We start from the raw sequence: 27,124 nt of genomic DNA, 5'->3' as shown, positions 1-27,124 counted from the left end.
TGAATGGATCGAAGGAGGTGTCGCTGCAGCCCGCCGGTCACTTGACAGGTGTGTCTGACAGAGTGCGAAAAAGGTTTTGATCAAGTGCGGTTGTGACGATCCCGAGGGGGTGTGTGTTTTGACTTTGTTTTGGAACGACGTTGTGGTGGAAAAATCATTTAGAGTGTGCTCAAATTAGTAAAATTGTGTTGTTACTTTATTTTGGAGTGCCGAAGATGGAAGTGCTGCTGGGAAGCTGCTTGAAGAGAATTTATAATTGGTAGAATAAGTATTTGATAGTCTATTTTAGACATTTGTGAAGTATAATATTGACTTTGTGAATATTTACGAAGGATAGTGAAAAATGTTCAAAATTTATTCAGCAATGAAGTGTTGATTTTCAATTCAATTTTCTTATGCATCTAAATAAAAATGGTTTGCATTGCTAAAATATTAATTGAAGGAAGCTTTTATTTGACTAACATTGTTATCATAATTATGATAGTTTAAAAAAAAATGAACTATCTCGATGTTTCTGCTTTCTGCTTAGACAAAAAAATAGACCTGCTTATCTAAAAAAAATTGCATAAATTGTTATAAAGCAGATTCAATAGATTCTCGGATTAGTCCTTTTCTCCAAAGTCCTTTTTGCATCGGTATTCGACATACTTACGAAAAACCAATTTCAAAAATGCTCGAGGTTAGGTCGTTAGTTCAGTCCAGGTGTAGGAGTCGTCTCCCTGGGTCCTGTCTCGGTAGAGTCACTGATACACGCAAAACCGCCAATGCGAATTTCTTGAGCATTGGTACCAGAATTTTGAGCATCGAATGGTCATAAACGATCATGACAATTCGATGCTCAAAGCGCTCTGACCATCCGATGTTCATCTTTCTTTGTTCGAGATTTGACAGTTCGTTTGAATGTGTGCGTGTCGTCGCGCGCAGCTTTTGGTTGTTTTCACTATTCACCATGGGCGGCGCCACCGTACATTGCCGCTACTGGGCTAGTACCGCTTTTCGCCACTAGGTGGATTTATTCCCCCAGGACACAAACCAAGTATGTTAGAAAAATATTAAGATATTTTTTTACTGCTTGAACACTTTAAATAAAACATAGCTTAGCATTGAATACTGCAATTACGCTCAACTAAGTTTTATTTAGTGTTCAAGCAATAAAAAAATGTTTTGATTACTAGGACTCCTCCTAAGAATATGGGAATCAAAAGCAAGTGGTATTTTGTTTTATTGCTTCAACAGGAAATATCGAGTTGTAATGTTTTCCATTAATCTAAGTCTATTCTGTAACTGTAGAGTGTGGTAGGTTTTTCTAGCTCTGTGTCACCATTAAGATAAAGGCGCCAAGCCAGGCCACTTTTTACTTCCTCTGTTTCTTCTCCTTCTTGGCCGCGCTAGAATCGCCGTCTCTGGCTTCCTCTTGGACACCTTATTCTCGGCTCCGACCGCTCTGTCCTTCTTCACGATCTTCTTTCTTTCTTGTCCCCGGCGGAATCCTTGCTGCCTCCTTCGAACTTCTTGGTGGTCTTGGCCTCGTGGGGTTTCTTGGCGGCTTCGGTCACCGTTTGGAGGAACTACTCAGCAGCGTTGATAATTCTCCGGCAGTGTGGGCACTTCATCACAAACTGACGAACGGCTTCCTCCTTGGTAAGATTCCTTGACATCCTTGCGGATGTTGGTCGCAAGCTTCGGTCCGAGACGGCGCTTCATGGTCGTAACCTTCAGTTCGGGAATGCTCTTCTCACCGTCCCGCCGGATGTTCAGCGCCAGCACTGACAGGAACAGTGGACCGATTTTTGCTCACCGGTTCACCGGCCCACAAAGCCGACTTTGTGCTTTCCTAGCTCGTGCCAGTGTTATTCAGCATTCGTTAGCCGATTTAGTCCGTAAACTGGAACGGTTTGGGCGGAGTCTGCCAACGATCAGCGTAGAGATTTTCGAAGAGTTGTCCACGTTGCAGCTACCAGGAGGTCGGGTTGATCTGGAATTGTATTTTGAAATCTTTTTGAATAAAACTGCCATTTTTTTGTTGATGTGTTACTGTAACATAAGATAAGTACATAATTGAAATAAGAAAGTCAAATTGAGTTGATTCACTGCAGTTAAACGACTGGTGTGTGAATGTTCAGAAAGGTTTGATCTTCAACGGGTTCTCCGTGGATGGACATTTGTGGAGCGAGTGCTTGGTGTGAAATTTTCGAGAATAATCGAACCATCACATCATCCTGGACAGCGTCAAGGGACAGGCGCGGGACAGCGCTGCCGACGTCACGGAGTTCCCGGAAGGTGTCCCGCAGTTCCCAAAGAATCACACGCTGCAGGGTGCACTTTACAAGTACCACATGAACGCATCTGACGAACCTGCCGTGATGGCCAACGGATGCGTTCGAGACATTTGGGAGATCAGAAGAGTCAAGTGTACCTTTATGTGCTGAAACCGTTTGCTGCACGTGAGCTACTTCCAGAAGCACATCGCCGAGTACATGGAGTCTACTGTTTGTCCACCTGCGGCCGCTGGAGTTCGGTGGCACCATTCAGCACCAGAAAGATGTACAGTTGTTGGCCTCTTGTACCAAAAAGAAAAGAAAACAAATCCAGAGGAATAGAAAAAGATATTAGAGAAATAAATAATAAAATTACAAAAGCTCACCTGATGCATTTCCGCCGCACCAACCACAGCACTTCTTCCATTTAGGCTTGTTGCAATATTCGAACGACACACGACAACGACAGCCGGAACAAAAAAGCCCCCAACTGCCTCAAATCTGGCGTCCGTGACAACTTTCACAAGTACGAAGTTGCGAAAGTCCTCGGGCTTGTTTCGGTGCTGTTTGACTTCCGGCGCAACTCTCAGTGGACGTCAGGAACAACGGCGGACAAGCCGGAGGATTAGGACATGCTTGCGTTGATGAGTTGTCCTGTAGCAAACGGAACGGGAACAAAAAAAGATCGCATTATCTTGCAAATCCGTTTACAACGCAGCCACTTCGTGGGGTAGTCGGGAAATGGTCAAACTTACCTTGGCCGGCTTCTGTGGACCGGTTTTTCCTCAATTTTGGTGTTTTTCGCTGATAAAAACAGATAAAAACTATTTTTAAGGCGACAAAAAAAAAATGCTCGAGAATAAAAACCAAAACAAACTGCAACTGTCAAGCGCTAGCGAACAAGTCTCGCTATTCAAATAATGTAAAAGAAGAAGCTCGCTGTTCAACGGAGCTCCGCATTCAAACACACGCACACTTTGAAAATTGTTGAGATGGTGTTAGTGTAAATTTCCTAATCTGACCATTCGATGCTCAGAATTGTGAACATTGGATGGGACAAGCTGTTTGAGCATTGAACGTTCACCGGATTTTCTTTGCGTGTAGGCAGTTGGACTAACAATCCCAAAGGTCGTCAGTTCGAATCCCGGGGTGGATGGAAACTAAGGTGTGAAAAGAGGTTTGCAATTGCCTCAACAATCAAGCCTTTGAACACCTAGTTTCGAGTAGGAATCTCGCAATCGAGAACGCCAAGGCAATGCTGTAGAGCGAATAATTTGTTTTTTTTTTTTTTTTTTGAGTAAAACTATTTCTTTTATAAGCAATATATCAAGCTTGGTCAAACCAACTTATTATCACCTTTTATTGATGTGTAAATTATTGAAAAGTTAAATATAATTGCCATTTGTTTTTTTTTTTTGCTTTTTGTATCTTTGCAAGATTAGTTTTTGTTCTATTAACTCGCTAAGCATTTTAAAAAAGGAAAAGGTTTGTTACATTTCCACTGAGCTAACGTTATTTTTACATTAAGTTTTTGAAGTTTTTTTTTCTGATTAATTCAAATACTGGTACTAGTACTGGTACAAGTAAGCCGTTTCGCATTATTGGTTCGGAAACTTTTATTTTCATACAAATTTAACAGTTGTCTATACAAAAATTGGATCTAAATATTGAATATCTGCAATATTTTGCGGCTGTGGTACAGCAACCAGAGGTTCAATCTACTAAGTTTTAAAGGCATATTTTAAAGAAAATTTTCTTTCCATGAAAATTACTTCTTAGACAATCAAAGGTACTATAGAAATAGGTACACAATTGCAGTTTTCGCAAAAATCAAACATGAAATGGATTTTTTTTGGAAAACTGTACTCTGTATTAAAAAAATAGTAATATTTCTCAAACTCATGAAAATCGGAAAAAAACTTTTCTCAATTTGGAATACTTTTACAGAATTTGATAATTGTGTGGTGGTGTGTTCGTTAATCAACAATATTTTTTTATTTCTGGCATCAAAGTCAAAGTCGAGTTAAGTTAATATTATTATATTGCAACGTATTCAGATTGAACAATAAAATAGAAAGTTGAATTTGTTATTAAATAAAATTGTTAAGTTGTTTTTTGTTTCAGTCTTCAAACATTTCAGAAAATTTGACTGTTCAGGATATTTACGAGATTTTTTCCCGATTCTCGACAGTTTTGCCTTTCTTACAAAAGAAAGGTTTAAGGTTTGCTTTTGGAAAAACGCTTTTTTCAGAAATCTAAAAAAAATCGTGCACGGCGAGGATTCGTCCCAGGAAAAAATCCTATTACTAAATTGAAGGTTTAGATGCGCTCTTTCGATTGAATTTTGGCCCGAAACCCGGAACTCAAAGTCTGATTTTTGAGAGCTCTTTTTCTGATATACATGGCCGATGTCACTTCCATCACTGGAAAACCGCTCGTAAAACCCACAATTTTTAAAAGCCAGATCTGTAGCCGTGGGTCGGAGACGAACATTTTATTTTTCGATTCACAATTTTCGACCAGTAAATGTGGTCAATGCCATTTTTAGAGGTATTTTTTGGACTATTTTACAGATAACACTATCAAATTTAAAGAATTCAGTTTCAAACAAAAAGCCATTCGAAAACATGCGCCATAAACTGTTTGGGCCCAAAATTTGAAGCTTTTCCAAAATGTATTTCCAGAGATATAGCGATTTTAGTGTTTTTCGTCTTATTTTTACCCTATTTTTTCCCATTAATTTTTTGGATTTATACAAAATCATATACTGAACATCAAATTCGAAGTCCCGGCTCGTTCTCGCTCGAAAGCTCGACAAGTCGTCAAGTCGAAGCTTCAACGCCAGCGCTTTTACGCTTGCGCGTTTTACGCTGCGCGTGAAAGTGTTCTTTCTGGCTTCTCATAATTGATCGACAAAGTGCAATAGCGATACATATTTTTTTAAGTTAATCATAGACTAACATTATAGACTGAGTACCCTTTATTTTTTTTCTAATAATGTCAATCCAATATGTTTTTCTTAATTAAATTTAAATGTCTTGCGACAAATAATGTAATAGCCTTAAAAAATTCGAAGCTTTAGGTAAAATTCTCACTGGATGGTATCATTATGTTTTTGAAAAAATAATTGCACCAATATATTTCTCGGAGTTTCATCATTTTGTAAGAAAGGCTCTATTTCACCTCTGGTGATATTAAATCGGGTTTTTTTAGTAATTTTTGAAGAATTAACATAGACATTAAAAAAGTTTTCTCCGAAACTTGTTGTAAACAAAAATGGATGATTAGTTTGAAATGAAATAATTCACTTTAAAGCACTTTAAAAGATCAGAAAAACAAAAACTTTGTTTCAGGAAAAATAAATTTAAGCTAATTGATTCTTCAACTTAATTTTCAGCAAAAACATTACAATTTTCAAACTGACATATTTTAAGAACACGAAAGCCAGTTTTAATACACAACATTGCATAAATTAAAAACAATAATCGCTTAAAAAGTGACAGTTTCTTCAAATTCGTTACGAAAAGCGTATCGTACCACCCAAAAAATCAGGATTTGTAAAACAAAAAACTTTCTTTTTTTTATTTATATTTTTAATCTGGCTAAAACCTTTTGGGTGCCTTATTGTGACTAAAAATTAATTTGAAAAAAAAACACTTTTTTAAGTTCGTGACATGTTTAAGGGGACATAAAACTCCATCTTTAAAAAAAAATAGTACAGACAAAAAATCTTTGACCAAACTAAAATCTTTTAAATCAATAGTGTTTTTTTTTTCAAAAAAATATAAAAAACATCATCTTAAAACAATTTTAATGTATATTTTTGAACTGAAAATCAAATTTGAAAAATAACAAAATAAACATAAATAAGAACAATAAAAAATAGATTTTCTCAGTGTTGCACAATAAGTCCTTATTTTTTGATCATTGCACAGTGGTGCAGAGATATCTTCATTTGAAAAAGTCTTATTTTTAATGGAAAACCATATGGGACCACCCGAACGAAATTCTAAAATTGACCAAATATATGATTTTCCATGTAAATTTGCACGCTGAATCTGAATATGCCCTCAGAATTGAGCCAAATTGTCAACAAATCGATTTTTGGTACTATTTTTATTGATCCCTGCACTGTAACTTGGATTTGGCCCGCACTTTTCTCTCGCACTTTTTACAACAAAATTTACAAAAACTAGGCAACCAGCAGTTGTTTATTTATATTTCCAGTCGCAGTTTCCACCAAACTGAGCATTCGCACTTTAAAATTGCGATTGACAGGTGAGCAACATCGGCTCGCTTTGATCATTTATTGAGAAAATTAAAATTTCCCAAGCCAGTTTGACAAGTCGCAATAGTGCGATCGATAGCAATAATTTCGTGCGAAGTCCAAGTTAGTGAGAATTGCGCAATAACTTAAATGATAATTTTACATGCAAACCTAAAATATGATCAAAAATCGATTTTTGACCCGGATTTCTCTAAAACTTAACCCTGAATTGCCACGTTCAAAAAACTGATTTTTGATGGTTTGCTCAGATGCTTTCTATAAATTTGGTCGTAGAAGGCGTAGAATACGAGATACAAAATTTTGTTGTCTTCGACAAAGTTGCTTGAATTGGCAAGCCCAACAACTTTCTAGAAGACGAAAAAATTCTCAAAAATATTCCTGTGAGTGAGATTTCAAAATCACCCTAATCGTAAACCACCGTAACTTCAACCAAACCAAAAGTCATTTTCATTTGCAACAACTCTTCTGAAGTCACCAAAGCTCCAAAACTTCACAATTTTTCGGAAAATTCATTTTCCACTTAATTTTGCGATCTAGACCACTGTGCATTGATATCTAGGGAACTAATGGTACGATTTTCAATGTAATAAAATAAGTTTTTGCAATTCCACTGTAAAACTGACAACTTTTCCTGTCCTTCTGGAGAAACGAAACGGCTTACTTTCCCCTACCAAAAATAACAGAATGAAAAATTATAAATCAAAATCAAATTATTCGCTCTACAGCATTGCCTTGGCGTTCTCGATTGCGAGATTCCTACTCGAAACTAGGTGTTCGAAGGCTTGATTGTTGAGGCAATTGCAAACCTCTTTTTACACCTTAGCTTCCATCCACCCCGGGATTCGAACTGACGACCTTTGGATTGTTAGTCCAACTGCCTACCAGCGACTCCACCGAGGCAGGACCCAGGGAAACGACTCCTTCACCTGGACTGAGCTAACGACCTAACCTTTTTTAGGTTAGTCCGGGACCAACATTTACTTCCCTTCCGACGGAAGGCGTGATCAGACAAATCTCGTCTCGAAAAATGCCACCGGGACCGTGTGGGATCGAACCCAGGCCGACTGGATGAGAGGCAATCACGCTTACCCCTACACCACGGTCCCGGCGAATGAAAAATTTATACCTTTTAATAATAGTGCTGAAAAGTTCTACTTTTCAGCACTGAAATGGGTGCTGAAAAGTTGAACTTTTCAACACTCGTATCGAAAAGTAAAATTTTTCAATATTTTTTTGTTTTGAACGATAAATTTACTAAATACATTAAAATACATTAAAATTTAACTCGAAATTACTTTTTGACATTTTTAAATGTTGGTGAGGGAAGAGGAAACCCATATTTTTTTATGAACAGGATGTACCAAAAGTTCATGGTACGATTTGCATATCGTTTCCAAAATTTCATCGAAAGCCAGTTCATAAAAACCAATAAATCCCGACCACGTTTGAGATATAAGTGCATTATAACTCTACGATCCAATCCGCACAGCTTACGTCCAATAACAATTTTCAAATCAAATCAAATTATTCGCTCTACAGCATTGCCTTGGCGTTCTCGATTGCGAGATTCCTACTCGAAACTAGGTGTTCGAAGGCTTGATTGTTGAGGCAATTGCAAACCTATTTTTACACCTTAGCTTCCATCCACCCCGGGATTCGAACTGACGACCTTTGGATTGTTAGTCCAACTGCCTACCAGCGACTCCACCGAGGCAGGACCCAGGGAGACGACTCCTACACCTGGGACTGAGCTAACGACCTAACCTTTTTTTTTTTTTTTTAGGTTAGTCCGGGACCAACATTTACTTCCCTTCCGACGGAAGGCGTGATCAGACAAATCTCGTCTCGAAAAATGCCACCGGGACCGTCTGGGATCGAACCCAGGCCGACTGGGTGAGAGGCAATCACGCTTACCCCTACACCACGGTCCCAGCAACAATTTTATAATCTGCAATTAAAGTGTTTTATATTGCACTCGCGCGCGGATTTCTGACTGTCAAATCCATCTCCAGCATCCCACTCTAGAGAAGCTCAATAATCTTTGAACACAGCACGCGCCACTTTAAATGCTGTCGTCGTCTACACTTTCAAATCGATTTATGGTTGTCTCGGCCAACATTCACAAACGACCGTTCAGCTCAACGCTTTGAATTTGTTCCAAACAATTTTTCAATCTAGTCCAGTTCTTTTGTGACGGGGCAATTTCAGATTTGTGTTTTTTTAAAACTGCTTCTCTCGCCAGCACAGATCGTTATCACATTAGCGAGCGAGCTGTTTGAATCTTTTTTTCTGTTATTATTTACTATACTTATGTTTACGCTAGCAATTCTTATTCGATTTTCTTGTTTTCTGTTTTTTTTTTTCTCCCACAGTGACATTAGCCGCGATGGCTTGTCGCAGTCCCACGACAGTGTGTTCTCGGAGTCCGCGGGTACCGCAAGCAGTCTGTCCATTACTCTTAAGGTGAGTTGATTTTTTATTTTAAAACTGATTTCATAAATTTCATGGTGACAATAGTTAATAAAAACGAAAGTGTTAAAAAGACAAACTAAATAAAAAATAATATCAAACTACTTAAAAGTTAATAAGCAAAATATAAAAAGAAACTTCAAAATAATTGAAAAGTACATAAAAATATAAAACATTTGCATAACTTCTAACCTAGAATTGATCACTAAAAGTGAGAGAATAAGAGCAAACATGCAAACAGCCACAAACCGGTCAATCCCTGCACTGCTGCTGCAGCCCAGTCGGTCAGAAAGTGAACGGGTTGGGTAAAACGCCACATGACTCTATGGTGCCATGGTCGGGTGGCCTTGCCATTCGGTAACCCGTCGCAGTGCAAAAGCAGTGCCATTTGATCCGTGGTCGGGTTGGGAATGTTGCCGCAGGCAGCGCAGTGCAATAGGTCAAGTTCACAAGAAAGGGGTGTGTGCGCCTCCAGAAGGACTGGGTGCTTTGTTTGAAGAAGAAGAAGACGAGGGCACACTCACTTTAATGCCATTAGTGTGGGGCCAGATTTGTTCAAGCTGTTGCAAAAAAGGGTTGTGAACTGTAAGGTTTCTTTTGATTTAGTCGTTGTTTTAGAAAAACACCTTGTCTGATTAAGTTTTTTTTTTAAAGCAGCAGTAACTCTCTATTGTTGTGATATCTGAAAAAATTGTTTAAATTTGGTATGAATAGCGGAAATTTGCAAAAGTGATGAGAATAGGTCGAATGGTTTAGTGTGACGAAAATTTGCATATTTTCCGTAACAAAAGTTATATGTCTTGCAAACGAAAAATAGTAGAGTCCAGAGAGCAGTTCTCTTCGGAATCGGTCTTTTTTCTTTAATTTTAATTTTTGTATTTTTTAATCAAGTTGAAACTTTTTTGGTGCCTCCGGTATGCCCAAAGAAGCCATTTTGCATCATTAGTTTGTCCATATAATTTTCCATACAAATTTGGCAGCTGTCCATACAAAAATGATATGTGAAAATTCAAAAATCTGTATCTTTTGAAGGAATTTTTTGATCGATTTGGTGTCTTCGGCAAAGTTGTAGGTATGGATATGGACTACAATGAAAAAAATGATACACGGTAAAAAAAAATTTGGTGATTTTTTATTTAACTTTTTGTCACTAAAACTTGATTTGCAAAAAAAAACACTATTTTTAATTTTTTTTATTTTTTGATATGTTTTAGAGGACATAAAATGCCAACTTTTCAGAAATTTCCAGAATGGGCAAAAAATCTTTGACCGAGTTATGATTTTTTGAATCAATACAGATTTTTTCAAAAAATCGAAATATTGGTCGCAAAAAATTTTCAACTTCATTTTTCGATGTAAAATCGAATTTGCAATCAAAAAGTACTTTTGTGAATTTTTGATAAAGTGCACCGTTTTCAAGTTATAACCATTTTTAGGTAACTTTTTTGAAAATAGTCGCAGTTTTTCATTTTTTTAAAATAGTGCTCATGTTTGCCCACTTTTGAAAAAAATATTTTTGAAAAGCTGAGAAAATTCTCTATATTTTGCTTTTTCGGGCTTTGTTTATACGACCCTTAGTTGCTGAGAAATTGTCATGCAAAGGTTAAAAAACAGGAAAATAGATGTTTTCTAAGTATCCCCCAAACAACCCACCATTTTCTAATGTCGATATCTCAGCAACTATAGGTCCCATTTACAATGTTAAAATATGAAACATTCGTAAAATTTTCCGATCTTTTCGAAAAAAATATTTTCAAAAATTTTAAATCAAGATTAACATTTCAAATGGGCGTAATATTTAATTTTTGGCCCGTTTGAAATTTTTGCAACCAAAAAAAAAATCATAACTCGGTCAAAGATTTTTTGCCCATTCTAGAAATTTCTGAAAAGTTGGCATTTTATGTCCTCTAAAACATATCAAAAAATAAAAAATAAATAGAAAAAGTGTTTTTTTGCAAATCAAGTTTTAGTGACAAAAAATTAAATTAAAAATCACCAAATTTTTTTTTACCGTGTATCATTTTTTTTCAGTGTAGTCTATATCCATACCTACAACTTTGCCGAAGACACCAAATCGATCAAAAAATTCCTTCAAAAGATACAGATTTTTGAATTTTCACATATGAGCAATTCTCTCAGATTTCGGTCATTCGATTTTTTTTGTATTTTTCAATCCGACTGAAACTTTTTTGGTGCCTTCGGAATGCCCAAAGCAGCCATTTTGCATCATTAGTTTGTCCATAAAATTTTCCATACAAATTTGGCAGCTGTCCATACAAAAATGATGTATGAAAATTCAAAAATGTGTATTGCGCAATTCTCACTAACTTGGACTTCTTTTTTTTTTTTTTCTTCACAACTTATTTTTATTAGGTCCTTTTAGGTGCTACGACCAGGTTAGGACCGAGGATCAAAAGTACAACAAATAATAAATAATAAAAAAAAAAACGTAACTGAATCAGATGATCATTTTCTCGTGCCATGTGTCAGCAAGTGTGCGATCACGTCAATCTGTTCCTCGGGTGTCTTGCACTGCCTCAAGCGAACTCTGTATTCTCGGTAAATGGCCCACAGCTCCGACTCGCTGTATAGCATCCGTTCACCTTGTTGCTCCTTCGGGGTTGCACCGGCGTCGGCGCCAGTATTTCCTTGACTTCTTCCTGCGGGACGTACTTGGACTTCGCACTAAATTATTGCTATCGATCGCACTATTGCGACTTGTCAAACTGGCTTGGGAAATTTTAATTTGCTCTGAAAATGATCAAAGCGAGCCGATGTTGCTCACCTGTCAATCGCAATTTTAAAGTGCGAATGTCCAGTTTGGTGGAAACTGCGACTGGAAATGTAAATAAACAACTGATGGTTGCCTAGTTTTTGGAAATGTTGTTGTCAAAAGTGCGAGAGAAAAGTGCGGGCCAAATCCAAGTTACAGTGCAAGGATCAATATCTTTTGAAGGAATTTTTTGATCGATTTGGTGTCTTCGGCAAAGTTGTAGGTATGGATATGGACTACACTGAAAAAAAATGATAAACGGTAAAAAAAAATTTGGTGATTTTTTATTTAATTTTTTGTCACTAAAAATGCCAACTTTTCAGAAATTTCCAGGTTGTGCAAAAAATCTTTGAGCGAGTTATGAATTTTTGAATCAATACTGATTTTTTAAAAAAATCGAAAAATTGGTCGCAAAAATTTTTCAACTTCATTTTTCGATGTAAAATCAAATTTGCAATCAAAAAGTACTTTAGTGAAATTTTGATAAAGTGCATCGTTTTCAAGTTATAACCATTTTTAGGTAACTTTTTTGAAAATAGTCGCAGTTTTTCATTTTTTTAAAATAGTGTCCTTGTTTGCCCACTATTGAAAAAAATATTTTTGAAAAGCTGAGAAAATTCTCTATATTTTGCTTTTCGGACTTTGTTGATACGACCCTTAGTTGCTGAGATATTGCCATGCAAAGGTTTAAAAACAGGAAAATTGATGTTTTCTAAGTCCCACCCAAACAACACATCATTTTCTAATGTCGATATCTCAGCAACTAATGGTCCGATTTTCAATATTAAAATATGAAACATTCGTGAAATTTTCCGATGTTTTCGAAAAAAATATTTTCAAAATTTTCAAATCAAGACTAACATTTCAAAACGGCCAAACATTCAATATTATGCCCTTTTAAAATGTTAGTCTTGATTTGATTTTTTTTTAATATTGTTTTCGAAAAGATAGGAAAATTTCACAAATGTTTCATATTTCAACATTGAAAATTAGACCATTAGTTGCTGAGATATCGACATTGAAAAATGGTGGGCTGCTTGGGTGAGACTTAGAAAACATCAATTTTCCTGTTTTTAAACCTTTGCATTGCAATATCTCAGCAACTAAAGGTCGTATCAACAAAGTCCGAAGAAGCAAAATATAGAGAATTTTCTCAGCTTTTCAAAAATATTTTTTTCAAAACTGGGCAAACATGTGCACTAATTTAAAAAAAAGAAAAACTGCGATTATTTTAAAAAAAGTCACCTAAAAATGGATTTAACTTGAAAACGGTGCACTTCATCAAAAATTCACTAAAGTACTTTTTGATTGCAAATTTAATTTTACATCGAAAAATGAAGTTGAAAAATTTTTGCGACCATTATTTCGATTTTTTGAAAAAATCAGTATTGATTCAAAAATTCATAACTCACTCAAAGATTTTTTGCACAACCTGGAAATTTCTGAAAAGTTGGCATTTTATGTCCTCTAAAACATATCAAAAAATAAAAAAAATAAAAATAGTGTTTTTTTGCAAATTAAGTTTTAGTGACAAAAAGTTAAATAAAAAATCACCAAAATTTTTTTTACCGTGTATCACTTTTTTTCAGTGTAGTCCATATCCATACCTACAACTTTGCCCAAGACACCAAATCGATCAAAAAATTCCTTCAAAAGATACAGATTTTTGAATTTTCACATATCATTTTTGTATGGCCAGCTGCCAAATTTGTATGGAAAATTATATGGACAAACTAATGATGCAAAATGGCTTCTTTGGGCATACCGAAGGCACCAAAAAAGTTTCAGCTTGATTAAAAAATACAAAAAAAAATCGAATGACCGAAATCTCAGAGAATTGCTCCAGAAATAAATTTTGGTTGACAGGAAGTTTTTTTATGAGCTTAAGTCCCCAAAAACTTGTTATTTACGCATTTTTCTTAAAAACTCATATCGTGCCAGGCCTTACCGTTTTACCTTAGAGAGGTGTGTTATACTTCTGTTCATTGACAGGTGCAAATCAATTAAAATTAATTAATTCATCACAACCAAACAAGTACAGTCCAGACTCGATTATCCGAAGGCCATTCACTTCGGATAATCGAACTACAAGAAAATGATGTCTTAGTATTTATTGTTGAGCTTAAATATGCCCTCTAAACTACTCTAAGGTGATGAAATATTGAAAAAATACATTTTCTTATTTAATATGCATTCAACCATTCGAATTTGACTAAAATGCGGTCACTCGAATTTGATATTAAAAGTAAGAAAATAAAAAATACGAAAAGAAATTGTTTTGTTCGTTATTTGATTATTCGAAGTCCCATACAAACCTTCGTATAATCGAATTTCGGATAGTCAAAACTTCGGATAATCGAGTCTGGACTATATAGCAATCTGCAATTTCATTTGAAAAGAGCCTAAACCGAAAAAAAACTCTCCGATCGGGCTCAATTTTTTTCTGGGGGTTCCTTGCCTAAAATAATTAGACCCGTATTTTTTTGTTTGGCCATTAGGGTGACCTACATCGTGCTAGAATGGTTCGAAAAATGGCAATTTTCGTCATTTTTCGCAAAAACCACTTTTTTTTTTTTAAATTATATCTCCGCGTCATTTTATCCGATTTCAGCAGTCTTAGACGCAAAAGAAGGATGATAAGTTTGGCTATTTGAGAAAAATAGAAAGAAGTTTCAAAAATCTAGCTTAACATTTGAAAAAGTCGTATAAAAACATAAAATGGCGTTTTGACCGTAGAGAGCCTATGTCTGAAAATATTTTTATCGGATTCCTCGGGAAATTTCACATAACATATCAAAAAATTGGCGATGTCGAACCGTACGTTTCCGAGATATGATTTTTTGAAACTAAAAACTGAGTTTTTCAACGCGCCACGCGCAAAAACAAGAAAATGACGAAATCTTCAAAAATCAACTTTTTTCACTAAAACTACGAAAACTTAAAAATTTTAGCAAGAATTATATACATGTTAGGGTACCATAATTTTCGTTATTAAACTACGAAACTTTATTTTTATTTTCAAAAAATCATATCTCGGAAACGTACGGTTCGACATCGCCATTTTTTTTTATATGTTTTGTGAAATTTTCCGAGGAATCCGATAAAAATATTTTCAGATATAGGCTCTTTGGTCCAGCCACGGTCAAAACGCCATTTTAAGTTTTCATACGACATTTTCAAATGTTATGCTAGATTTTTGAAACTTTTTACTATTTTTCTCAAATAGCCAAACTAATCATCTTTCTTTTGCATCTAAGACAGCTAAAAACACAAATATAAAAATTGAAATATCAAGCCATATTTTTAACATATGAATGAAGTAAGTTTTCCAATCATTAGTTTTTATAAAATGTTATATTTGACGAAATTAAAAATTTTATCGAATAAATACTTTTTGTAATACTGTACACATTTAGATTTTTTTTAACCGAATTCGACAGTGGAAAATCGGTAAAATTTAGATCGGTAAACCATCTGTCAAAATGAACAAAATTTTACCGAATTTTGGTTTACGATGATCAATAATGAACTTCATTCAAAATTTAAGTGTATACATCGAAAATATAAAAAATTCTAAAGATTTTTAAATACATCCAAACATGCTAAAAATAATTCTAAACACGTTTACAAACGGGTAACGCCTTCAATTACGAAATTGCGTTTTTCAATTACGAAAATGTTGATACCCAAGCATGTATAGGTCATGCCTGAAATTTTGAAGTTATCTCAGTTTTAGTGAAAATCTTTGATTTTCCCCCGTTTCGTCATTTTCTTGTTTTTGCGTGAGGCGCGAAAAAAAAACCCAGTTTTTATTTTCAAAAAATCATATCTCGAAAACCTGTATATAAACACCTTCCATGTTATGAAACATCGTCCAAGGAATCCGATCAAATGTTTTTTTCGACATAGCCTCTATGGTCCAGACATCGTCAAACATCATTTTAAAGACACACTTGACCTTTTCAAATGCCAGGCTAATTTTTTTGGTCTTCTATTTATTTTTCTTTCAAATGCCATTATTTAACTTGCATTTTGGTCCAAGACAGCAAAAATCGGTTGAAACGGCGTGGAGTTATATATATTTTTTTTTTTTGATAAATGTGTTTTTTTTCTAAAAATGACGAAATTGGCAATTTTCGGGACCACCCTAGCACGGTGTAGGGTACCCTAATAACCATACAAAAATGAAAGGAATCCCCATATAAATTTTGAGACCGATCGGAGAATTTTTTTTTCGGTTTATGCTCTTTACAAATGGAATTGCTGACATTTCGTTTCTTAAAAAAACTTCAAAAATTAAAATTTTCAGTTGAAAAAATTATACGCTTATAAGTAGAACATCTTAGAAAATATTCATCTTCATTTTCTAATTCTGGCAATTCGGGATTATGCTCAACATCCATCAACTTTTTTATATTTTTTTCCCCCCAGAACGAACTGGCCGACGTGCTGCGAAAGCGCCGAAAGGACCGCGCCTCCGGTGGTGAAGCCTCCGACGAGGATCTCGGACTGCCGCAAAGTCCCATCACACCGCAGCGCAAGGACCGCGGTGGCATCAACAAGAGCGAGGGTTCGCTCAGCATCCTCAGCATGACCAGCTGCTCGAGCGATCTGGACCTGGAGGAACGGTCCGGCTCGAACGCCAGCGGCCACAATCTGCTGCACCTGGACTCGTCCGCGGGTTCCAGTATGTACAGCCGGTCGATACACGATACGACCGATGATAATGGTGAGGGTTGATGGGGTTTTGAGTTTGTTGAATACTGATTTGTGTTTTGTTTTAGGTTCCGACTCCCCGGCCGCCAAACTGAGCCATTCCGCTGCCAAACACAAGCTAGCCGTTAGACCAAAGAAGAAGGGACCCACGCGGGCACGTGCACGGCCACGAGAGGTAAGATCGTTGAGATATTCTTTATGCTTTGCTAACAAACTCATTTTTCAGTCCTCCGTCCTTCCCGCCACCCCGGAGGTCAACGAGGAGTCCCTGAAGCTCTCCACGCTGGACATTCCCACGCTGGATTTGTCTCGCGAAGCGGAGGAAAAGTGCCACTCGCTTCCATTCGGCATAAATCCGGGCATGACCACCACCGCGACGTCATCGATCCTGACTAGCAGCAGCAGCACGACCGTCATCAACAAGTCTTCGCCGCAGCGCGAATCGACGCTGATGAGCTCCAAGATGTCCGCCTCGATGTCGCTGACGAGCGGAGCGAACTCGGCGATCTACGTCAATAGGAACATTTCCAAGAGTTACGATTTCAATGGGGGATTGCAGGGTGACGGTGAGGTTGTTGTGGAGGAAGTTGAACGGAACGGTGGCAAGGGCAAGGAGGATGACGGATTCTTCAAGCGGATCTTGAACTACAGCTTTAAGAAGAAGAAGCACGAGAAGGAGGAGCAGCAGGTCGCTTCGCCACGCAAGGAAGACAACACCAGTACGGTTTACATTACGTCTGGAGGTGGTGGGGTGACTCCGGAGCTGGGGGTGAAGCTATCGCTGCCGGTGAGTGAGGCCGACGTGCTGGACATGAGCGGGTACAAGAAGATTAAGGCTGGACCGGCGTCGCGGCAGCGAGTGTTTCCGAAGGATATCTTCAATCCGGAGACGGAAGGTGTGGTGCCACCGCCGAGGGAGAGCCAACGGTACTCGTCGAACGTGGAGGTCAACAGACACTCGACTTCGTCGAACGGATCGATTGTGATTAGTGGAGTTGGGGAGTCGAAAATTGTTCAGCACAAGAGTGAGGAGTATTTGGTGTCCAAGAGTCGGAAGTTGTCGGAGTTGAGCTACGATGACGATGATGATGAGGAAGAGGGCGTGCGGAAGTACCAGCAGAACGTGGACAAGGTAAAGAGTTCGAAGGTGTACGGATTGAGTCCGTACCAGCAGCGAATCGCAAAGATTTCCGTGAACCAGAGCGAGTCACCGAAAGACAGTCCCACGAAGAGGAAGGCTGTCGAGAAGAGCAAGAGCTTCCGCGTGTACAGCAGCGATACCGTTTCGAACAACCTGACCAACGCCAACAACTTGCCTAGTCTGCCCAACCTGACAAACTCTCTCTCGATCGGGAACTTTAGCAACAACTTCCTCGAAACGGAGCACAAATTCTTCAGCATGACCGAGAACATCAACACGGGCAACCCGAAGATCTTCAAAGACTACATCACCAACGTGGACGAACCCCTCGAAGAAGGTCGCATGGTCTCCTCCAGCTCCTCCCTCCAAAAGTTCGAAATCAACGACAACAATCTGCTGAACCCGCGCGAGCAGGAACACGTCGATCACCAGCCAAAGTCGATCGTCCTCACGACCAACACGATCCCCGCCCCCGAACCGAGCATCCTCCACAAATCCAACCAAAACATCTCCCAGATCGAGGAAACCATCGACAAGCTCGTCTCCTCCCAGTTCGTCAGCATAATCAAGGACGCCGGAAGCAATGATCGGCTGGACCAACCCGAAACCCCATCCTCCACCGTCCCCGAGTTCATGAAGATCCAGCTCAACCGGGTGGACACCCCGAGCCGACCCAAGTCCAACGTGATCCTCACCACCCCCCAAAGCAGCATCGCCAGCACGCCCTCGCCAACCCCGGCCGCAGACGACACCCTCCTCAAAACCCGCCGCTTCAGCAACGAAAACATCGAAATCAGCGAAAGCAAACCCCCGCTCCCTCCATCCGCCGTGATCGTCGCCGCGCGTAACAGCTTTGTCGATGCGCCGCCGCGAAGTCCACCGGCATTCAAGCGGGCTGGTGAGCTTGGCTCAAAGCGCAACTCGATGCACCTCAACCATGAGATTGGCGGCACGGACGATCGGAAGGTGATTCTGCAGCGCCGGACGTCGGTGACGGAGGAGAAGATCAAGTACGAGCGGAGGATTTCCTCTTCGTCGGAGGATATCAAGTTTGAGCGGAAGAAGTCAGGGTCGGAGGAGGTGCTGGAGAAGAGGAACAGCAGCGGAAGCAGTAATTACAACAGCGGATCGAGCAGCGGGGACGAGTTGGTGGTGCTGCGGAAGAAGTCGATCGTGGATAACTTCAAGGACAAGGACAAGGATACGCCGGAGCTGATGAAGGTGTTTGCGAGGAGGTAGGTTGAACTTTTAACATCATAAGGTAAAAACTTAAGGTTAAATGACCTAAGGTCAGAACACTTTAGGTCAAGAGACTAATGATCAATAAATTTTAGGTCAAAAGACTTCAGGTCAAAATACTGTAGGTCATAAGACATTAAAGTCAAAGATTTGTATTTGCTAAATTTGTAATTTGTAATTTGTTGGTTTATTGGATACGACAACTTGTTAGTTTACACTGTTAATCAGGTCAAGGAAGACACTTTAGGAAATTTGGAAAAGTTACTAAGGATCCAAATAAAGGGTAACAAGTACAAGTAAAGAAAACTAATCGTCAAACGATCTCTTAAAAGCACTTTTAAATGCCGACAGCGTCGGCTGGGTTTTCAGCATGTTCAGATCAAATGACTTTCAATTCAAATGACTTTAGGTCAAAAGACTTTCACGTCAAAAGACTTCCAGGTCAAAAGACTTTCAGTTCAAAAGAATTTAGGTCAAAAAACTTGTAGGTCAAAACATGCTCAGGTCAGAAGACTATCAGGTCAATCAAGTTTAGGTCAAAAGACTTTCATGTCAAAAGACTTTCAGGTCAAAAGACTTTCAGGTCAAAAGACTTTAGGTTAAAAGAATTTAGGTCCAAACACTTTAGGTTAAAAGACTTTAGGTCAAAAAACTTTAGGTTAAAAGACTTTCATGTCAAAAGACTATCAGGTCAAAAGACTTTCAGGTCAAAAGACTTTCAGGTTAAAAGACTTTCAGGTCAAAAGACTTTCAGGGCAAAAGTCTTTAACGACACAGTAATTTGAAGCCCCGAGTTGAACTTGAAGTCCTGTACAACCGGGGTTCCAAATGAATTTGGTCTTAAGGTCAAAAGATTCTTGGATGAAAAAAAAAACAGGTTAAAAAATAATCAGGTTGAAAGAATTTTGGTCCTAACACTTGAAGTCAAAATACTTTAGGTCATAATACTTTAGGTCAAAATACTTTAGGTCAAAATACTTTAGGTTAAAATACTTTAGGTCGAAAGACTGTAGGTCAAAACCCTTTAGGTCAAAACAATTCAGGTCTGAAGATTTTTGGGCAAAACATTTTCAGGTCAAACGACATTTAGGTTAAATAAAACTATTAGGTCAAAAGACTTTCAGGTCAAAAGAATTTAGGTCAAAAGACTTGAAGGTCAAAACAGTTATATGTCAAAAAACTTTTAGGTCATTAGATTTTCTGGTCAAAAGACTTTCAGGTCAAAAGACTTTCAGGTCAAAAGACATTTAGGTCAAAAGACATTTAGGTCAAAAAAAACTTTTAGGTCAAAAGTCTTTCAGGTCAAAAGACCTAAGGGCAAAAGACCTAAGGGCAAAAGTCTTAAGGTCAATAGATTTTTGGACGACAAAATTTCAGGTTAAAAAACATTCAGGTTAACCCTCTACAACCTAACCCCGCCTTTAGACGGGCTTCGATCTAAAAAATGGCCAAAAATCAGTTTTCCAACCGATTTTGGATTTTTAAAAAGCATTGGAAAGAAGAACTCTTAAAATTTTAGAAAATTTCATGGTTGGAAATTTAACTTGTTTTATGTGACTTTGCCAATGTTTTTAAAAATGTCATTTTTTTGGGGTCAACTTTGGCCGTGTTTTTTACTAACATTTCCTATATTCTCAGTAAAAAGAAGTATGCAGTAATTTTTGTAGTGTCCCAGACAATGCCTCTACGCATTTTTTTGCAATTTAAATGATGATGGGGCCATTCTATAGCAGAAAATGTGAAAAACATGCAAAAAATTGAAAAAGTGACTGTAAAAACGTGAAAAAATTAGATAGGCAAAATGTAATTATATTAGGTGGTAGAATGGACCAAACATTACCAAAAACAAACATAAATTAAACAAGATAAATGCAAATTAAAATACTAAAAATAAAACAAGAAAAACATAAAACATGAGAAGTAAAGTTTTTCGTAGAACAATAGTTGCTCAAAATGACCTCCTGAACACGGGAAAAATAAATATTTTCGAAAAAAAAATTTGGGCAGTACAGGGTTAAAAGAATGTTGGTCATAACACTTGAAGTCAACTTTAGGTCAACATACTTTAGGTCGAAAGACTTTAAGTCAAAATCCTTCAGGTCCAAAGATTTTCAGGTCGAAAGATTTTTGGGCAAAACATTTTCAGGTCAAAAGACTTTCAGGTCAAAAGAATTTAGGCTAACAGGTAAAAAAATAAGTCAAAAAACTTTCAGGTCAAAAGACTTCCATGTCAAAAGATTTTCAGGTCAAGAAACTAAGGGTTGAAAGACCTAAGGTCAAAGGACCTAAGTCCAAAACCTAAGGTCTAAAGACTCAAGTGAAAAAGTCAAGTTGAAATATTCTAGATCAAAAGACTTTAGGTCCAAAACTTAACGTTCAAAAGAGATAAGGTCATAACGGAAAAAATCCTGTCTTTTTATATTTCAGGTCCCTGAAGCTGCGATCGGACGAGGACTACCGAACCGGCGAGCCCAAGACCCTCTGCAACGTCGACAGCGACAAGGAGAACCATTCCAGCGAGGAAAAGCTCGACAAGATTGTCAAGCCCGAAGTTTCGCTGAACGCAAAAACAAACGCCAAGGAACCGTCCGACGGCAAAACCACCCCCGACAACACCTCCAACGAAGTCCTGCGCAAGAGCAACTCCAAACCCTTTGGAGTGCCGAACCGCTTCGGAAACGCCATGAACGTGCAACAAACCCGGAACACGACCTCGTTTGTAGAGCTGCGCAAATCGCTGATCCCCGGAACGACGACGACAACGACGCCAACGACGGGATCGCCGGCCACCAACGGAACGACGCAGAATGGCACCAACAACAACAACCCCGCGTCTAAGAATGGAATCGAAAACGGTTCGCACGAGTCGGCGCCGCTGAACGGGAACAACAACTCAAACCGCCATACGATCGCCACCATGAACCAGTTCAATCTGAACGCGAGCAACAATAACATCAACGGGGGGTTGGCCGCGAGCAATACCAATGGGGCGACCATTGAAGCGCTGGGGGAGGTGAATGAGTTTAAGGGGATTCTCCAGCGAAGGGCCGAGTGGGAGAAGCGGGCGAAGGAGGGATTCAAGTGAGGAGATTGGTACCCAGTGCCAAACCAATAAAATCTGGTTGCTCAAAACCAACAACTTCCAAATAATCCGGTAGAAATCTAGCGCACTGTAGATCGGTGCGCGGGTAGCGAAAATCCTTCTAGAGGGAAAAGAAAGCGGTAGAGTTTGCAACACTTTTGCTCAGAAAATTTAGAGAAGAATCGTTCCATCTATCAGCTAGAACTAGACGAAAAAATGATCGCGCTCAGTCGTACGTAGAGGAAACTCCAACAATAATTTCAGTGTTCTTTCGACGTAATGATCTCCCCCACCGAGCAACAATTATTGAGAGGAATAGCAAAAGCGCGTACCTTAACGGCACAGATAGCACGAAGTCCTATCCCTGAAAGCTGAAATCGCAAATCCAAATCTGGTGTCATTCCGTTGAATTTTATTTGGAATCTGCATAAGTCCATTCGAACAAATGATTTTGTTTATTGCTTTCACAACATTTTTGAGCTTTGTCCTTAAATTTTTTTTTTTATTAAAGCATGTAAATTAAATTATTTGTTTTATACTTTCCAAAAGATTAATTTCATTATTTTCATTGTTGAATATTTGATGTGTATTTTGTGTGTGTGTGGTTGTTCGACTAGGGGGGCATGCTTATTAATTTCTCGTCGCTCCATACCCTCAGTGATGCGATGGGAGCAAGGGCGTCTATGCGAAGTGTCCCTACACCCGCTACAAATTACCGGCGCTTGGGATGGGAAGAGGGAAACCATTTTATTTTATGCGCCGGTATTTGTAGCATTAAAATTCGTTCAAAAAAACTTATGCACGTGGGTGTACAGATTACGGAGTAAAAGATGATCGAATTGTTCACCTAGCGCTCACATGTGTTTCGGGACCAAGTTGCCTGCGGGTATGGGGATCATACATACATACATACATATGTATTTTGTGTGTGTGTGGTCCAATCCAATACCCGCTAACCGGTAGCGATATTATGGGAAAGTATAGTTTGTATCAGACTTTGTATATGCCGAATGCTGATACAACTTATCTCAGTCCCGGGTATTAGGTGGTGATAGCCCTCGCGCTGCTTCCAACGACCCGTTTCAGAATGACAGAGCTCCCCTTGCGGTCCAATTCCGAGGTCGCTGGGCATTGTTCGGCCCCGCCTAAACATAGAAGCAAGCATCTGAAGGAAACTCGATCTATATTTAGACTTCCAATCCCATCAGGCTAATCAGGGATCAGCGCGTATTTAATATGAGAAGATAACATGTTTCAACACTACGGATCATTTCACTGCTAGAGTGTAAACCTTCTGATGGCCGACTGCTTAGCGTCCCAGACCACCAATCCAAAGGCGTGTGTTCGAACCTGATTCATTTTCGTTTTTGTTCATATTCAATGTTCGAATTTCTGATTCCAAATTTCAAAGGTATCGACCGGGATTTGATCCCTGAACCTTCTGCTTGTGAGGCAGAAGCCGTAACCATTAAGCCACGGAGCCGGTTGAATATTTGATGTGTATTTTTAGCACAAAAATCTAGTTATAACTGGACATCTAAATATTTATTGAAAACTTTGGTTTAATTTAACTGAAATATTTTGTAAAGTTTAAATAAAAATTAGATTCATGAAATTTGAATTTAATCGATATTGTTGAGAAATTTTAAATATACGGTTCAACGTGAAATTTTATTCGAACGGCAAAAAACAGCATTTCAATATTTTAATTGTTGTAGTTGAAACTAGGGCACTAAAAAGACAGTTTTATCACGTCCGACTCGTGTGTTTGTCGGCATAAGACTGACTGGCATCAGCTGAGTAGAACAAAGCAACTACAATATCTACAAATTACAAACAAATCTGAAATTTCAAAAATTCTAAGTTAATATCTGGAGTTTTTTTTAAAGGTCCAATAAACCAAATTTTCAGTTTTTGCTTTTTGGGTGTTTTTTAATACCCCTGACTCAAGGCGGTTTCAAAAACACCCAAAAAGCAAAAACTGGAAATTTGGTTTATTGGACCTTTTCAAAAAAAAAAAAAAAAACTCCAGATGTGTTTGTTTAAAAAATATGTAAATTCTTATCGGAAAATGTTCTCATCTAGATTTTTTAACCGAATTCAGTAAAATTTAAATTTTCAGTTAATTTTTAACATTTTTTCGAGTGCTGGTGACAGAAAACTAGCATTATTTTAATTTAATTCGGTAGTACACTTTTTTATTGCTCATCTAACAATCGATTTATGTTTTATTTTTCAAAGACCCTTGATTTTTACACGTAGCAGATTTACTTCTTTAACATACAACAAACAAAGAAATTTGCAATTGGAAAATAAAAGATTTTTTTTTGTTTTTTTTACACAAACTCTCCCCTTTAAAATCCATTTTTCAACAAACTTTTGATCATTGAATTGAAAAGAAGAACTCCTAGAATTTTAGAAAATTTGAGGTTTGGAAGTTTAACTTTTTTATGTGACTACAAGCCTTACCCGACACACTTCGTTCTGCCTTTTTTTCGTTTGTTGACGTTTTTTTGCTTTTTTGCTTTTTTGCTTATTCAGCCTCCTGTGATCAAAATTTGATTTTACGTAACTTTCCTCATACAATTTGGCGATGCTCCGGAATCGGTGTCAATTAGTTATCGTATAAACCTTCCTTGGGCTTATACGAACCCAACGCAACAAAGAGCACCTCGATCCGACGCTCCGTGTTAAACTGATTCGCGTTCGAACAAAACCATCGAAATTATTCATATATATATATAGATGCCAGTGTTAAATAAATATGATTTTTTTCTGAGGTCAACTTTGGCAATGTTTTTTGCTAACATTTCCTGTATTTTATGTGAAATTTTCTTCGGGTCATTTGGAAAAAACATATTTTTATACTTTTAAAAGTTCGACCTATTTTTAATGTGATAAAAAAATAACATAAAAATCAAACCTCAAAAACCTATTATTTCAAAAAATTGCTTAAAAATTTTAAACCATGAAAGAGCAAAAAAAAACACAAACTAATGATTAATATGAAAAAACAGAACAAATTTTAATTTTTTTTGAAAATAAACTTTTTAAAATTGACCTCGTTTTTTTTATTTCAAATAGCTTTATCTCAGCAAAAGTACAACCAAATGTCCTGTTATTTATGTTGTCAATAGTTGAAAATATATTTTTATTGCCCAGAAAACAAAATTGAAAAAAAAAAGAAGTGGGTGTTAAAACCAAAATAAAACTAGCCCTTGACATTTTTTATATCGAATTTCGAGAGGTTTACACAAAAAAATCTTGTTTACTTTACTACAAACAAAATCTCGAAGTTTTATTTTATTATTGAGGGAATAAGTTTTCAGTCGCTCTTTTGAAAAATTACTTAAAAATTATACAACTGAAGAATTTTATTCATAAATCTCCAACATTTTGATTTCTTTTTTGGTTAAAATCTAAATTTGATCAAATTTGATAATGTTTCTTTTTTTAATATAATTTCAAAATTTCAATGTTCAAACAATCCAATTTTATTTTTATCGATTGATTTTTTTGTCATAAAACTTTACATGCTTTATAGACAAGTGATTGCGCTTTATCTGCAATCGAGTGTTTTTCTTTTGCACTGTTTATTGTGAATTTTGACCAGCAGCAATGAATTATTACAAATTTTCTTTTAAGTTAACTCTTAAATTTTTGGAAAAGTCCACTAATCGGAACTAATAAAGGTATTTTTTGGAACTAATTCAGGTTATTTTTGCTTGAAAATATATTATCCATCGATACTTACTGAACCTTCCAAATTTTAAGAAAGCAAGCAAAAAGTCAGTTCGAAACTTTCAGATTCCATAAGAAATGAGACCAGGAATGACCACTATTTGTTACTTTTTGACCAAGAAGAAATCTAAAGGTGCACTCGCGTTGCGCGAGTAATAAATAGTTGTCATTTGTCCCTGCAAAACTTTAATCGAAAAAGAAACCGTAGTTAGCAAAAAGGAATTGTTAGAGCACCCCTTTCTCTCTTCTAAGTGTTGTCCTAGGCTGAATGTGTTGATTTTATTGCATATTTATAAAAAAAGGAAAAGCTTGATTTTATAGCTGACACACACACTTGAATCGCTACGAGTTTGTCAACACACTAAATGTGACGCAATCAAGCCTTAGCAATAGAAGAAAAGACACGCGATCGCGATTGATTAAAATCGATTGTTTCTTCCTATTATTATTGTCATTGTTTATACCTTTAGAGACTTACTTGTTGAGGCAAAACACACACACAATAATTAAACACGCGATAATCAAAAGTAATGTTCATTTCAAATACTAAAACAAATGTGATAAGATATTAAATTTACACGAAAAAACACACTCACACACGTAAGAAATGTATACACACACGCGAGCGAAACTGTGTTGGCGTGATATTTTAGAAATTGTATTATTTTGTGAGAATCGGAAAAAAGCAACGTCTATTTCTCTCTCTCTCTCTTGTATATTTTCCAAATAATCGCTTATATTATATCTACTAATTTACCTACCGCGTCGTCGGATCGAGTCGTAATAGCAAGAAGGATTTTGTAGAGTAAACTTTCCGTATAATCTTATTGAATATTTTGATAAAATACGAAATATTATTTGATACACACGTAAATATTGTAGGATTATTTTTTTATATATAGCAAACGAAAAAAGGAAGTGATTCTTGCAGAGAAATTGCATTGTAAATAACCGGTTGAGTTTGACTATTGCTACACACAGACACATTTACTAATGAAATCTAGATTTTAGCAACTCAAATGCTTTTCACATAGCTCGTTGATTGGAAATCAAATCTTTACATATTTATGAATGGTTACACCAATAGGAAGCGAACATATTTCATTAGCTATTCGAAACAGTTATCAAAGTCAATGTGTTTAGACTAGTATCGAGTCAGAAAATCAAAATCGAAAAAAAAAGAAATACTAATCGTGTTACAGACATCAAACTTTCACACAAACACACTGCTGAAACAAAAAATATTTACTGAGTGTTGTAGCATTTTATTCGAGATCATTTTACAAACCACACCTTCATCTGAGAGACGCAAAACACGTAAAATTTCCACTATAATCAAAGTAAAAAAAAAAAGAAAATATATTTATCCTTGTGAAAAAAAAAAACATGTTGACAAACTTCGAAAACGGAGTTTAAT

General features: G+C 37.2%; 1 protein-coding gene across 1 annotated transcript; it reads left to right on the top strand.

Annotated features, from left to right (window-relative positions):
• Positions 1–70: 70 nt before the first annotated feature.
• On the top strand, positions 71–26,892 carry LOC120414225 (putative uncharacterized protein DDB_G0279653). Its single transcript, XM_039575335.2, has 6 exons — positions 71–259; positions 8,919–9,009; positions 16,220–16,517; positions 16,573–16,679; positions 16,731–18,880; positions 21,312–26,892. Exons 1-6 carry the CDS (start codon positions 216–218, stop codon positions 21,967–21,969), a joined length of 3,348 nt encoding a protein of 1,115 aa, XP_039431269.1. The 5' UTR covers positions 71–215; the 3' UTR covers positions 21,970–26,892.
• The last annotated feature ends 232 nt before the right edge of the window (positions 26,893–27,124 follow it).

Source organism: Culex pipiens, chromosome 2, assembly GCF_016801865.2.
Source record: "Culex pipiens pallens isolate TS chromosome 2, TS_CPP_V2, whole genome shotgun sequence".
In the NCBI taxonomy this organism is placed as follows: Eukaryota; Metazoa; Arthropoda; class Insecta; order Diptera; family Culicidae; genus Culex; species Culex pipiens.
This window is presented reverse-complemented; position numbering and strand designations above follow the sequence as displayed.